The sequence below is a fragment of the Anopheles moucheti genome, chromosome 3 (assembly GCF_943734755.1).
Source record: "Anopheles moucheti chromosome 3, idAnoMoucSN_F20_07, whole genome shotgun sequence".
Taxonomy (NCBI): Eukaryota; Metazoa; Arthropoda; class Insecta; order Diptera; family Culicidae; genus Anopheles; species Anopheles moucheti.
The window spans coordinates 18,242,956-18,258,526 of record NC_069141.1 but is presented as its reverse complement, the minus strand read 5'-3'; the positions used below and the strand labels follow the sequence as shown (position 1 = coordinate 18,258,526).

At 46.6% G+C, this 15,571-nt stretch overlaps 1 protein-coding gene across 2 annotated transcripts in view; it reads left to right on the top strand.

The window, feature by feature from the left end:
* The first annotated feature begins 4,384 nt into the window (after positions 1 to 4,384).
* Positions 4,385 to 15,571, top strand: part of LOC128305548 (neural-cadherin) — a 190,735-nt gene continuing 179,548 nt past the window's right edge. For both annotated transcript variants that reach the window (XM_053043045.1, XM_053043046.1), the window contains exon 1: positions 4,385 to 5,981. In XM_053043045.1, coding sequence (XP_052899005.1) covers positions 4,385 to 5,981 — 1,597 coding nt within the window. The remainder of the gene's footprint in view (positions 5,982 to 15,571) is intronic.

Genomic DNA, 15,571 nt, shown 5'->3' with positions numbered 1-15,571 from the left:
GATTTATGAGACGCCGCGATTACTGACGATGCATGAATGATGATGTGCCCATTCACGATCTTCTCCAATTAGAGAAGAACGTGCCTGGCTGGCCTTCAGAACCACGCGGTATGCGTGACTTCGTTTCACGTAGCGGCAGTGAGAAGTTTTTTTCCTCTCATTTCTTTCGGTTACATTCCATAAGAAGCCATTCTGGGCCCATTGGAAACGCGCGCGGGGTAGCGCTGGGTTCGTTATTAGCAATTCCGCATACCGTTGGGACGCGTCTCATTTGCGGAGCCGCGGTCATCCGTCGAGCGATGGCAAACGATCATTGGCTAATTGGGCGTGAAAATTGAGATTCGTTCCAGAGATAGCCATCGGACGCCTGTCAGGGCGCCGGTAGATGTCCTGCGTCGTCTCAGCGGGACTCTGTCCCTGCACTGTTGAGTTTAATCATAAACAATTCATCAAACGGGCGTAGTATCGTGAGGGTAGGCTGGAATTAGCATAGTTCGCGCTTGTGCTAACCGGTTGTGTTTCTGTTCGCGTTAGGTTCTCTGCGGCTGGTAATCAACTGCTAGATTTGTTTGTGTGGCGTGTGAATCGTTCATAGTCAGCAACCCTGAGGATGTCCCGAAATGTAGGATCATATTTCAATGCGAGAAAAAAGCTCACCTGCACCAGAAATTCTAAGCACAAAAGAACAGTGCTCAGCTTTTTCCCTCCGAAAAGTGATTTAAAATCGTAAACCAATTCAGGCAGAGGTGCACCACATACTGTACGTGCTTCTGACAGTGATACAGTACACTGGACACGAACTGTTCTCGAGCCTTCGTGTTGTATTGCGGTTGGGTTACCTCAGCAATAACTGGAACGAAATGTACTGGAAACTGTTCCTTTGTGGGAGATCCTTTTCTCAGACGTTTTGTTTATTGTCCGACGTTTTGTTTGTGGTTTTATTGGTTTCGTTGGCCATTCCGAGGGTTCGTTATGAACACACGGGGTATTTCCGGCCGAATGACCTTCCATTGGAAAATGTGACAAGGGGGCACAAAAGATCAAAGAGACACAAGTCCCAAGAAGTCCAGTGGGTGTTACTGTTGTTTCGGGAGTGTGTCCTGAAAACTGGTTTGATTTGTAGGTCAATCGTAAAGCATTAGCCGACCGGTTTTGTTTGATGTCGATTGGTAGCGGTCATCTTTCGGAAGGGAAAATTTAGCCGCTGGGGATTGGAAAGACCTATTACCGATTTCAATGAGTTTTCAGTTTTGCATTGATGTTTGCCTGTAAATGAACATTTGAGATGAATCGAAAGGTAGGGCTATTCGAACTTTGAGCTATTTTGATTCTTTCGTTTCCAAATTTCCGGGAGTTCGGTAGAATATGTTCTGTATCATATGTCTTCAGGTGTTAGTCCATGCAATGAATGCAGAGCTACTTGCTTACTTTCGCTTACTATCTTCCCAGTTGATCTGTTCGACGAACCCTGGTGTCATCTGTTGGAAATTGAAACTTCAATTTGTGAATTGAAAGCAGCAAAGTCACTATGTTGCTCTGCCTCGGTAAATGATTGAAATGGACCCACCCTTTGCGGTTAGCGGATAGTTTCAGATATTTGCCCGCAGTTGAGAGTCAACACACATCACCCCTAACCGGTCGGCATTCGTTTTAAGCGATGAAATACGTCGATGAGCGCTCAGAAGATGGGTTCATCTTCATCATCATCATGTGCCTAACCTTTCGCTTGATACCCGACCTGTGACGAGATGCGCTGAAGGAGCACTCGAGATCTCAACCCACTGTGTCAACTCGATCCGCGTGGCAGCTTGTCCAGGTCTCTCGGCAAAGCAGACAAGCTAGCCAACATCATCCAATTGAAGTCTTCCGCGCCGCTGTTATGGATGCCGGTACGGTCGGATGTCTCTTTCCTTTGCATTGCGTTTTATTGCCTTCATTGCATCGCTCCCTACCCAGCCTCGCCGATCGGGTCGGGACGGTTACTGGTCAGGGTCACCAAGGCGTAAGGGTCTGTTGCGCTTTACGGCCATGTCCGTCCTTCTTGCTGTGTTGCGCTTCCCATTCGTTGTTTAATGAATATTGAAAGTTAACGATGACTTTTATTATCTACTCTTATTACTGTTAATCTTTTGCTCGAGAATGCGCCTGATCCGATCCGGGTCCGAAGCGGTGGTGGGGTTGACTCTTTGCCGGTATGGATCGTAACCGATAAGCCCTCAGAATATGGTCGCGTCATCTGCGTGCACTCGTATTCGTTGGTGCGATTCATCGGAAATTCGTACGTCAGTGACATCTGACACATGGTAATGGACTTTTTTTTTCTACTACAACTTCCATCCATTTTTACATTTTTTACAATCGTTTTCAAAATATGAGAAACCTTTTCGCAAATGCGTGGGTTTGTTTGCTCGTTTCATAATTTTCAATTCCAGGAGGTTTTTTTTTTGCTTCATTCCTCTCGTTCTTCCATGAAAAGCTGGTGGCAAAAAAAAGGGATGGAAAGTAAGAAATTCAATCAGCTTTGCAGTTACCGCTTCCAGCGCGGCACATCCACCAACAACTTGTCACTGAACTGCTGCCGAGCAGTAGGAGGTTCACAGGTCAACTAGATATGTCGCTAGGTTCTTCGCTTTGGATGACAGAAATCGATTTGCGTACTGCGTGCTCTGGGTTCTCGTAAGGTTTTTTTTTATTTATTTTGCACCATTTCGCTTTATATCGTTCTGCCGAGAAATATGCCATTCCGTGCGTCGCGTTAACTGAGACATGTTGTTCCCTTTTCTGCGAACCATCCATTTTTGCACTTCCAAGGAAACATTCATCTAAAAGAATCACGAAAAAAAAATGCGAGCATAACCTTGACGATGTTCATGCTCCGTCTTGGACGCTACAAGCTGCTAATGTTGATTAGCAGCTTCGCAGTCGGGTGGAAAAATTAGGCATAAATTGGATTTCCCGTGTCGCCTCGCTGTCTGAGGGGCTATCTTTGACCGGGATGAGATAATTACTTTTGCTTTGTCTCCGTACACCTCGCTGAGCAATTGTGAGGGCACGTGTTTTTGTTCCCTTGAGGTTATCAAGGTATTTATGGTTCGGTGTTCATTTGTGAGCAAATTTGCATTAAATTTGACCATACGTCCACGGTTGTTGTAATGGACTTTGAAAAACTATTTTTTTCTCCCTGTATTGATTATGGCTATGGAACACATAAATAGAATTGTGTTCATGCGAAGCTGCGTAGTAAAACGAGAATATGCAAAGGATGTCATAAATTTGGGAAAAAGGTTATCAGCTTCCTAGAAGCTGGATGAGGTCTGGATGGGATAGATTCTCAACCGATCTTTTTAGCACACACTATTCCCATCTGGCGACCATGTGTTTTAGCGTTCCAGTACCATTGACGTTGGACTTTATTCTCTTCTATCTCTCCCTCCCTCTCTCTCTCTCTCTATTGGTGTCTGATTGCATGTTAACCGTGCAAACATGCGTTTGCAGTAATGTTTTAAGCTATATGCGTTTCGTTCGAGTTCGAGCAGCCCTTCGTTCGTTAGTTCAGTGTGCATCCTGCTGACGATCGTTACGCTGGAGGAAGCATATTCAATTTCCTGCATGGACAGTGCAAAACGAACCTCAATTCACGATCACATGCTCGCAGGCATTAGATCACACGCGTGGTAACAATAATTAAGGCAACTTGAAGTTGGAGGCAAACTTCCAACACTTGGATGGAAAACTTCGGCCCGGTTCAGAACCTCGTATATATGTGTGATCGATTAGGTAACCATCGCGATCGGGGACGGATGAATGAAATTCGATCGATCACTTATAATTGCCGCGCTTAATGGGCTTCTTCTGCTGTTCAACCACCACTTCGGACTCGAGCTGCTGTTTTAACCCACACTAATGGTCGATTTTTTTTCACTTCTCATTTACAGATCGCAGTACGGGAGTGGATGCGGAATATGGGTGTCGTAATCGATAGAATGAATGATAGAAACCTTCTTCCCAAGCGTCTGTGCGTTTGAATGTACGATTGAAGCACCCTCTTTGAATCGCGTAATATGAAAAGTGTTTTGTAAGCCGAGCTAGTGCCGCCACATTAGGAATCATGTGAAGTTCGCGGTTGTGTGGTTAAATCCTAAAGTGCAGTGCATCGTGTGCTTGATATATGTTTATTTTTCAGTGTTTTTAAAAGGTGTAATCTTTCATGTTGTTTCTTATGTTTTCTTGTTTTTAAGCTAGGTGTGTGTGTGTGAGGAAGTCATTTCCTATCTAGTGGAGAAGTAACTATCGCGCGCGCGCGCCGCGTTTGTGTGTGTGTTGTGAAAAGTGTGTGAAAAACTAGTGCATAGAAAGAGTGCGTCCGTAGGTGGTGGCGCAAATAATGTGCAGCCTCGGAGCCGCTAACAGAATGCGGCCCGTGGGCATGGCCCCGAGGGCCTCGAGAGGCGGTGGAGGCGATGGCGGTGGATCCGCTAGAAACCGTCACAGTAGTGCATCGGCCAAGCAAGTCAGTGTGTTCGTGTTAGCCATATATCTAGTGTTAGTGTGTAGTGTTAACGTGGCCCTTGTGTCGGGCAAGCATCACCATCATCACCAGGCCGGTGGTGGAAGTGTGGGCGGAGGTCAGGAGTTTAAATTCGATCCAACGAACAGCTTTATAAGCTTAGTGCTGCCACACGACACATATCCCGGGTACAGCATCCAGAAGTTCACCGCCAACTTCACCGGTCCGAACTCGCCGTTCTCGTCGATCTCGTCCTACTCGTCGAAGCCGCTCAACTACCGGCTGCTGGAGACGGACTACTCCAAGTACTTTACCGTGCTGGAGGATGGGCTGGTGATGACGACGGCCGATCTGTCACCGCTGGTGAACCGACCGGTAAAGCTGGTGGTGCTGGAGGAAACACCCAACTCAACCGCCACCCATCAGCTGCAGCTGTACGTGATGAACCGCAAGGATATGCTGCACTTCCCGACCATGCTGACCGATGTCGTTGGTCAGCTGAGCGAGAATAAGGAGGCGGGCACGCGCGTTCGGGACATTCCGCTGCTGCAGGCCAACTCGGCACGCGGTGCCAAGACGGTCATCTACAGCATCGTCGGCGGGAATGATGGTGATGGGTTTGCGCTCGAGGATAGCAGCACTGGCACGATCGGGCTAACGATTCGCATCGATGATACGCGCAAGCACGGCGTATGGTTGGTGTCGGCCAAGCCACTCGATCGTGAGCATCGCGAACAGTACACGCTCGCGATCGAAGCAACGGACGCGAAGCGCATCAACAAGGCGGAAATTCATCTACCGGTGCACATTACCGATGTGAACGACAACAGGCCCGTTTTCGGGAAACCCGACTATCGCTTCACGGTGACAGGCGTCAAGGCGACCACTCCCGCCGGCAATGAAACGGTCACCTGGGAACGGTTCACCAGTCTCGGTCGCGTGGAGGCGAAGGATGCCGACGGCGACAAGGTTGCCTACCGGCTAACGAACCCCAGCAATACGGTCGTGATCGTACCACAAACCGGCGAACTCCTGCTCGCCGGCGAACCGGACGTCCCGGAACTGTTCGTCGACGTGGAAGCGCACGATCTGCGCACGCCGAGCCTCAAGAGCGAAAAGCCGGCCCGCGTACTGATCGAGTTCGTAGCACCCGATCCGTTGCCGGTGATTGTGCAGCATATGGGTCACGAGTATCAGCATTCGCACCGGCGTGACAAGCGTCGCGTTACGCGGGCGGTTCGTCCGACGAAGCGCATTGAGTTCACCGAGGCGGACGGTGACACCGAGGGCCGCAACGTGTTCCAGCTCGAGAAGGAAACCGACCGCGAGACGTTCAAGATACGCGACGAAAACCCTTGGGTGACGGTCGAAACGAATGGTGCGGTGCGCGTGAAGAAGAAGTGGGACTACGAAGAGCTGGGCCCGGAGAAAACAATCGATTTCTGGGTGATCATCACCAATCAGGGTCACAACGGTGAGTAAAAGAAGCGATGGTTTTTATTTCTTCGAGGGTCTTTCGAATAGCGCACCAGATTAACGTCAACGATAAGCATTTTGATCGCTTTAAGTGGCTATCTTATTTCGGTCAGTTGTCCCAACAAACCAGAGCAACGAACATTTGCATATGTGTCGGCTGAAATCGACTCAAAGAGTGCGAACTTCGACAACATTCTGAGAAGATATTTGTGCAGCTGGAGGATAGCTCTTCGTGCATTAATTGTTCGTGGATTTGCTTAATCCTCTCCGTTCGCTGAGTGTGATTTTTTACGAGGAGTTAGTGTTACTTGCTGTGGATTATAGAGCCGGTTAGTTGGTAGAGCATTGCTATTTGGATGGTCTTTACTCTCGATGACACACTGATAACACCGCGGATGCCGTGGGCAGCCTTAAGATGGCATTAAGGGCATCGCCAAGTGCCTTCAAAATATTTGAATATTAAGCAGTTATGAAGCTTTCGAATGGGTTTATGCTTTTTGGTATCTTCATTCTTGCTTCTCACCGCACGGCGCGGGGATTATGCATTTGTGTCTAGTAGGTATTATATTTTTATTTCACCTACAGATTAGACATCGACCTGGAGTGGTAGCATTAAAGTGGGATTTAAAGAGAAACGACTTCTTTGGAGGTCCGGGAATAATGGCAGTTTTGTTTTCACATACCTGTAGACACTTGTTATAGAGTTGGTTGACATGTAATTGCTGATGGATCTGTTTTATAACTTCATGTTAAGACACTTGTCTAGCTTCCACTGCGATCAGATCAATCAATATAACTGTGTATCATCGATCTGTTTCCCGTTCGTATTGATTAAACTCCAAATTAATGCAACCGCAGCGAGACCTTCAGCCTTTCATCGTCGCTATTCCAACCGCTGTAAAATGATATCGATGTCAACGTGTCTAGCGATTCAATTGAAGTTTTGACAGTTGAAAGTGGACAGTGGAGCAAACAAACTGGTGTACGGACGTGCGCCGGCAGCCGGTTCTGTGTTCTTCCGGCGAACTAATTGCCTATCAAGCCGCTGTCTCCCAAGTGTCTATTTTCAATTCCAGTTCCCTCGGTCGGAATGGGAATGATGGCGAGCGGGTTTCGATTCGAGCTCATCTGTTAGGCAGCAGAATAGCGCATGATTACCATATGTATGCTGTCTTGCGAGACGCTGCCTAACAGGGCCTCGCGTTGGGCCGGAAGTCGTACGTTGGCGAAGGGCTTAATGTAAACAAACGCTAAATAAACGAATGTTTGGGAATGGATTTTTCTCACCCTCAGCGGCCACAACCGGGTGATACGGTAGCGGATGGGCCCGGAAGGAAGAAAGATTGTGTGATAGAAAGGCCAGTCCGAGAATACGGGACGTGCATAAATTTGATCTTTAACCGGTACGGCTGACCCATACGTGAAAGATGTTTCTTGACGCTAACGTCAGTTGGTCATTGAGCGATGCTGTGTCGAAACTGATTAACGCTGTTGAGTGGTGTTCGGGGGGGTATTGCTGTGTAAAATGTGAAGAATCTATGCTGGAACTGAACAACTACCCATATATTGCCACACTTCTGGTATGTACAGAGCGAGAATTAAATTACTGGTAATAGGGCAATATCTGGTGGCAGAAAAGGGTTTGCATAGACGCAGCATAAATATTTAAATTGACTGTAATGAAAATTTATTATGGTACCATTGCAAACGAAATTCCGTACCTCGTTGCAAATGTTCGAAAAATGCTCAACAGTCTGAAGAATTCTATGTATTAGTCTTGAGTTTGGCCATTTCTCTCTATAGGTACCGCCGAGGGTGCAAGTTCTCGTACCGATCGACATCCCACTTTGGTGGTTTTCCGGTTGGAATTAATTGTCGTTTGCTTGCTCTCTGTCAACCGTCCGTGGGTGGATACGGAACTCTTTCTAAGCTTTTGCTATTTTGCTCATTAATGTTAATCGTGCCTCACAAGCGGGTCGCTGGTTTAATGTGAGAACATTGCGAGTGTAGAAAGGTTACTGGACCGGCTTTTTGCCAGACGAATTCCATCGCTAGCAAATGGGGGTTTGCTACATCAGGGGAATACAAGCTCATGAATACCGTAGAAGCTGGACCGTCCTCAAACCCCCTCCAGTCGTGGTGGCAGCATTGCGCCAATCATAACTCGTAATTGCTATCGCGCCCGCAGTGACAGATGGTGTCAATGCGCAAAACTGGATCGCTGGAAGTGGCCACAAGATATGGGAAGATTCCAGTTGTTGTTGGTTGAAGATCGGGATTTATGTATTTTAATGGTAATGTTTTAAATAACGCGCTATGAAGGGCCCTTTCTTGTTGGTAATAGTAGCAAGAAGTTCACGAAATAAGTACCATTTGTATCTGCACAATGCATGCTCAGATAAAGGTACGTCCATTAATAGACTCATTAGTCATCCGACGTGCTATCATATATTTTTTAAGTGACATTTGTCATGGAATCGCGGAAAATGTCATCTCTCTTCACACGGGATAAGCCTGCAATTGTTTCACTCTTGAGTGATCATCGGGAAGGTTCACTGTCAGATGATGCTAGAATTACACAGTTTTGCACTGTTATATGCTCTGCAACATAGAACTGTTGTTGCTGCTGCTAGACACCAACAAAAAAAAACCCCACCGTGGACCATCAACAACCGCGGGCACCCGAGCGATGATGTAGCTGAAAGTGTTTCGTTTTTGTGCTGAAGCTCATCAACAAAAAAAAACGAAGGAGAACAAATAAATAACGATCACAAAAGCACATAAAGCTTAGGCCTTGTCCCGGCTGAAACGGTCGAACTTCATTCGCGTAGGGAAACTCATTTCCCTGTCGTAAGCTGCACGAAATGGTACACGGTTTTGCTTAAGTGTCACGCCCTGAAACAGTGCCTGCCTCTGGTAGCAGGTTGGCGCACGGAAAAAGGACGAATTTATTGTCCTGTTGTTGTAGAGCCGCCGTACAACGACGGCTTTGGCTAGCGGGAGTGTGTAGTGTCACTCGTATGACGAAAGTGCCACCCAATTCATGCATGATTTCAACTTCACCCGCTGGCGGCAAGGCTTCGGAGAGGGCGCGCTCGCTCGTTCGCTCGTGCTTATGCTATTTGTTATGTTATGGAACAAAACCCGGAAAGCACTCTTTGCGCCGGAATGACATGCCTTTGCGTGTTGTGTTGCGCTACTGCCGGCGCACCAGCAGCATCACGTTGGTTCGCGGAATGGTTCGGAAAAAATCGCAATGCTCGTTGACAGATTTATGATATTGTTGAAATGTGCGGCCAAATCAATGTCAGGTTTTATGCTGTGTGTGTGTGTGTTTTTTTTTACGTTGATGGTTGGTTGGAGTTCCGTACGTCCGGTTGCCGTCGCCATCATGTCAAACATTGGAGACGGGCGTGCTTTTGTTTGGGATATTGCCATATTTCAAGCTTAGACGAATTTCTGGTGATTTCTGAACATCCGCTGGTCGGATGTACGGGTGGCTAATTTTATTTAGACGTTAAAATCCTTTTTATTTCCGTTTTACTCACGCAATGGGTTTCGATCGACCCTAAACAGTGAGAGAATATCTCGACGTAATCGTATCGCTTCTTCCACACGAATCGATTCGATCGCTTCGGCTTGCTATGGGTGTATGATGAGGATGATGAGTGGCTTTGGTAGTTTGTTATTTCATTTCCCATGAGTTTCCATCGGAAAGAAGCATTCGAAAACTCATCGTGTTTCGGGCATCCACCAAAACGCTTGCTGCGCGTTCACGCATCAAGTCAGTGAACTTTGAACCACGCTTCTCGCACGTCTTGGTGGTTATGGTTCTAGAGTCGGGGTTTTTTTTCCAGTTCCGAAACCACACACCATGTTGTTGCTACCCCGCCAGCTGTAAGGGATGGGGGAGTAGCAGCTGACTCATGCTCTTCCTCTATCCGAGGGCGGCATGCGGAGAACTGTAACGATGCTGTGTATCCTCCCGCACCCCAAGGTTTTTTCTCTTATGGGTGCGTTGGTGGATAGATCTCTCTAGCGCCAGAATGTAACACAAAAACTAAATTCGAAGTTGATTTGCTCATTGTACAAATCAATTGATCCGACGGAGTTTGAGAGATGAGGGGATAAAACCGATGACTGTGAAGAATGTTTTCGTTGTCTGGTTATTCCAAGTTTCTGCTTACAAAGGAGGAGAACAGTGAGTCCAGATGGGATTTGGTTTCATTCCCGTTGTGTGGAAATCGTCACTAATAAAAACCTTTACGCCATTGGGTCTTTTTCTATCGTTGCTGCAAATAATAAAAAAATGTATCAGTTGTTTGAATTCTAAGATGCTGTAAGCAACACAATCGATGCTTCCAATCGATTTTCAATCGAATTCATTTTGTTCTAAAATTGTTGTAACATTTTGGAAGTTTTTGTTTTATTCCAACCTATTCCACCTAAAAAAACACACACACGCCTCGGCAATGTAAACATTCCAACAGATCCCTTTGTTGCTCTGAACGATGCACCAGAACCGTTGGGCCGTATGCGACAGATGAATATTGTCGGATTTAAAGTTGATTGGGTAAGCCTTTTTCACCCGTGTTGTGCTCGCTTCCCGTCGAATTCCATCGCAGCTGGCCGGCTAACTGGCACTCGCACGGGGAAATCTCGATAACGATGCATATCGAACGTCCGCTCGTTAATTGAATCAGCGGGTTTGATTGCGATCATGTTTTATGAATCGATTTTCACCGGCGAGAAGCATCGGGACCGCGCAGTACAAACCACTCTGCCCCCCCCCCCCCCCCACACACACACACACACACACACACACACACACACACACACACACACACACACACACACACACACACACACACACACGCAACACAAGAGGGTAGGCATCAATAATGTGCATTTATTCGCATCCTACCTATGGCGGTGTTTTTTTTTTTTTTTTCATACATTCCAGCATCGTTTGGCGTAACCGCCAAGAGATGCGGGAGTGAAGCGACGGAAGAAAGGGTTTATTCGGAATGCATTTAGCGATGATCCATATTTCATCCATTAGTGTGGTGCGCATTTGCGCGTCGGTTTTAATTACTCATGCACCGGAAATTTGCTATCGCATCCCGACAAAAACTGAAGAACACACGCGATGTTTCCAACAGGCGAAGAATGTTTGTTAGCGTCCATTCGTCCGTCGGCATTTGGTTGTGGTCGAAACCACGCACAAAACCACACAGTTATTTGTTGCGCGCCTGGGTGTGTCTTTATGTTAAGCGTATGCGTTGTTAATTCTGTCGCAAAATCATTTACGTTTCGGACATCATGGAGCATCATGCATGCAACATACAAAATGCATCCTGATGTGCTGATGCGGTGTCGATGTTGCTACGTCGTGAAAGTCTTTGCTGCTGACATAAATGTTTATCTGAAAGAACACAAATTCTCATCGGAGAGTTTAATTGAACCGCTTTTGGTTGGCTGAAAGAACGATGTAATATCGCACGAAAGAGAAAACAAACAAAAATAAAATGCGCGGTCCTGTTTTTGTTTTGTTTTGCTGCACATTTAAATTTCCTTTAATAACCCCCGCTTTTAAAGGCACGTCAGCGCCACCAAACGAAGCGTAAAGATGAGCGACAAAATCGACGCAATGCATCGGAATGGGTCGATTGTGTTGATTAAATTAATTGTTTGTGAAGAGCTTTTCCCGCCGGGGCGGCAACAGCGTTTGAGATAACGGTTGATAGGGATATCGTGCCTTTGCACACGACCGAGAGGAGGAGGTGTGGCCGCGGTTGTGCGCGTGATAAAAAAAACAGTCCTTTCAAACCACCAATCCCTGCTTAGTTGCAGAGCGATTCATCAACTTTTGGTGCGGTGGATTATGATCATTTCCCCCCCACCAGTAATCCTTTAATTGCTCGTTGACAAGGTGTCGTGCATTCCGATGGGTGCGTGTGCGTGTTTGTCCGAGCCCGAGAAAAGTGTAACGACTTCCAACTGCCGATGGATGGGTTGTCGAGATGGGGCAGGCGTGAAAAACGCCCCTAAAGGCCAACCGCTTGCAGGGCCGCACTGAAGGTAAAGGTCCAAACATAAATCAAAACTACCGAATGGGTTTGTTCTTCTTACACGCCTGTTTTATGTTGGAGGAAATGGCGATTGCTGGTCACCCGGAGTACCAAGTACGAAGAATTAAATCTGGCCACGGTTGCGTGCAGCGTGGTCGGACACCGCAAAAAAAAGGGTGTGACAGTTTAGGTGTTCTGTGATGTCGCAATGGAGGAAAGAGTGTTGTGGTGATCCGGTTTTCATGTGACATTTGGAGTGTGATCGCTCGAAAGTGTCATAGTTTTTATGTAACCGAAAACGCAATTCCAAAGCGCTTGAGAAATGTGCGGTAAATAGGACAGTCCCGAACCTCGAGGCTCGTGCGGATACGAATTTATGAGTCGAGATTGAGCTCTTCAATTTAATAGATGCTCTCGTAACGCACCGTCCCTCGGGTGCGATATTCGTAAGGCGTTGGGTTTTGGGTCGTAAAAATGTTTACTAGCGATTAAAAGTTACGAAGAGGTGTTTTGTATCTTATCTTACTTTTCCTTTACGCTTTTATGCTCACTTATGCTCACATTCATGGCATTTTCCATCGAAAAATAAAAATTCTCGAGTTGTTTTTTAATGCTTTAAAAAAAGGGCACTCGAAGCATATAAAGTGCGCCAGCAAGCAAACATTAGTTCAACCATCTCAGTATCATTAGCACGTACGAAAATGTCCTCTGATGCCACTGGTATGCATGTTGTCGGTGCCAATATTCGTAATCTTTTCTACATTAATTTTAAAACGAAAAGTTAAGTTGATAATTTTGAAGCGATAAATGCAATCCCATTTCCGAAAAGGGTTGCACCATCTCGGCGGTGTTCTTCTCGAGCGAAACTTGATACAACTTCGCTCGTAACGTTCCCGCTTGTGCTTGCGTTGTGATGTGTGTCGGTAGTCGACATAAAACACATCATGCACATGTGGTGCCAGTCAGTACCTATATACCGCGGAATCATTACCATCCGCCGCTCTTTGGTTCGTGTGTCTCCATCGGCTCTAAAGTTTTTAATGTCACCGGCGTGGTGTTGTAGTCTTATCCCCATCCGAGAGCAAAGTTTTGCAGCTATCATTGAAGTCATCTCTTAGACGAATTCCTCTGACTAATGATGTTGCAGGAAGGTCTGGCCGAAGAACAAATGCGGTAACGTCAAAAGGGAAAAGGCATTCTAATCGGCAACGTCGGAGAGGTGGAGTACTGTTTCATTTCAGAATCCTCCGACTACGTTAGTATCTCCCGTATCCCGAGCGGGCAAGACATCTAGATCCACCACCAGAAGGGATGAGTTCCCGGGTTTTTTTTGTTGTTGTTTACTCCTCCGAGAAGCCGTAGTCTCGTATACAGACGAACCGAGCTCGCATGATGCTGCCTGATGGCCCTGTTTCATCCCAATCACTTTTGACAGCGCGCACATGCCCAGCGCATCATACGGCAGCAGGACCTCCGTCGGGATATCCACCGTCGGCCTGATGCCGACGATGAGAGCGAGGTAACTCCTCTGCCCAACTTGGCCAAACATTTTTTTTTTTTTTTGCATTACGCTCGTGCCGTTATTCTTCGAGCGGAATGCAACTGGCCAAAAAAACACGTAGCACAATGGCTTCTCTGCAGGCAACTCCGGTAGCCACATGGCTTTCCGTGGAGAAGTGGGAACGTTCCGCCGTAGCATATAGTGGTTTGTTTCTGGGGGATTCCTCGTCGAAGGAGTCTACAAATTGCCCCGATGTTGTAACTGCGCACGCTTACTCCGTCAACGGTGGTATTTGTGGAGGATTCACGATCTTTGTTTTTCGTTTTTGTTTCCCCAGCGTTTCTTCTTCATGACTACCAACTACAGGATATACCACTTTCCATGAATAAGGTGTTCGTATTCAGAGCGGCACAAAAAAAAGTCAACATAAAGGAATAAAGGGTCTCGGATGGTGTCTAGGCTTTAGCCAGATGAAGCAAGCTGCTCATTCCTCACTGCGTTTTCTCTGCATGTTCAACAAATTGACGGAAAAGAAACGATAATGCCACGTACTTCCCGTGGCACTGCACGCGCGTTGTAAAACAAAGCCATTTCATATGCGCCAGCTCTGCAACAAAAAAGGAATCGCGCGGCATGTGTATGCGTGTGATCGGCTGCCTTTTCCGGTGGTTTCGACGGAAGGAGGCGGGTTTTTTCTGAGCTCTCTGAGGTTTTGTGTGCGAAGTGTGCTTGAGATTTTGATGCTTTTATTTCTTCCAAGCTTGTTTCTATACACATCCAAGAAACGACAAAAAGGAAGGAGTCCTTTTTTCTCGGGAAAACTCACCGTTATGCGTGCGTGTGCCGGGGGTTTCAAAGGAAGTGGCATTGTTATGATTTTGCGCGCCCTGTTCCACACCGCCCCAATATTTGGCTGTTCGAAGAATCGTTTATGCTTCTATTTTTGGTAGAAATCCCTTTCTGTTGATCCTTGTTGTACTTTTGTAAGCATACTTGCGTTAGGTTTTTTGTGTGTGTGGCTTGAGGCATGCAAAAGTATGAAGTTGTGTTGGGTGCTAGGCCCCGATTGCCTGGTTGCTTGATTGAGTTCGACGTAGGTTTAATTTATAATTTGAAAAAAATTGCCTTCTTTAACCCCTGCGGGAACCTACGCGGAACCGCGCTTAACTCGGGTTGCTGCAGAAGTCGGCTGTGTTTGTGTGAACTCTTTTCGTTAAGCTGTGATTTTCTGTTGTGTGTTTTGAGTAGCTGCAGGGTCGTACAGCAAGGATGAAGGAGAACAAAAAAATACACCAAATTGCCAACGAATGTTAGCATGCACATCAAAGATCGCGAACCACGCTCTCTGCGAACCTGCGTACGCTTTAGCGGCAGCACATCGTCGTAGATATCGGTGCTCCTTAATGTTTCTCGAATACAATCGCGGTTGTTCGTTGTCCGATGAACGATGTTTTCAATTTACGATCAAACATGAATTTTGGCTGTAGCGAGCGAACTTGATTCATGGGCCCCCTTTGTACTACTTTCATGCTTTCGATTAAGGCTTTGATGGTGTTCTCTCCACACACGTCGTTGGACGACCCTTTTGTTTTGGAGGGTGCATCGTTTATTCTTTCCATTTTCCTTGCATGTGATGTTAAAATATAGCGTACGTCTAATGTTTATTTCCGTCCTGCGATTGTTTCCGTCCGTTTTGTTGTTTACACCAGCAAAACGATCCTCACCACAGCGCCCTGGTGATCGTCATGGGTTCGGTTTTCTCGACCGTACTGGCAAACGGGAAGCTATTAACAAAACAAATAATTGAGGGACCACGCATCTTTTGCCCCCATCGCTTACGTCGGGAACATGCGAAACAGGCGAAGAAATGTGCGGAAAGCAAGATTCGAACAAAAAAAAAACCTTATTGAAAAGGAAAAGAATCCAATCAATCGATCGCTCGGAACGATGGTACAGTTAATGCGATTCCACGCACAAACGAACGCAATTCGCCGCTGAACGTTCCAGGGTTCCATG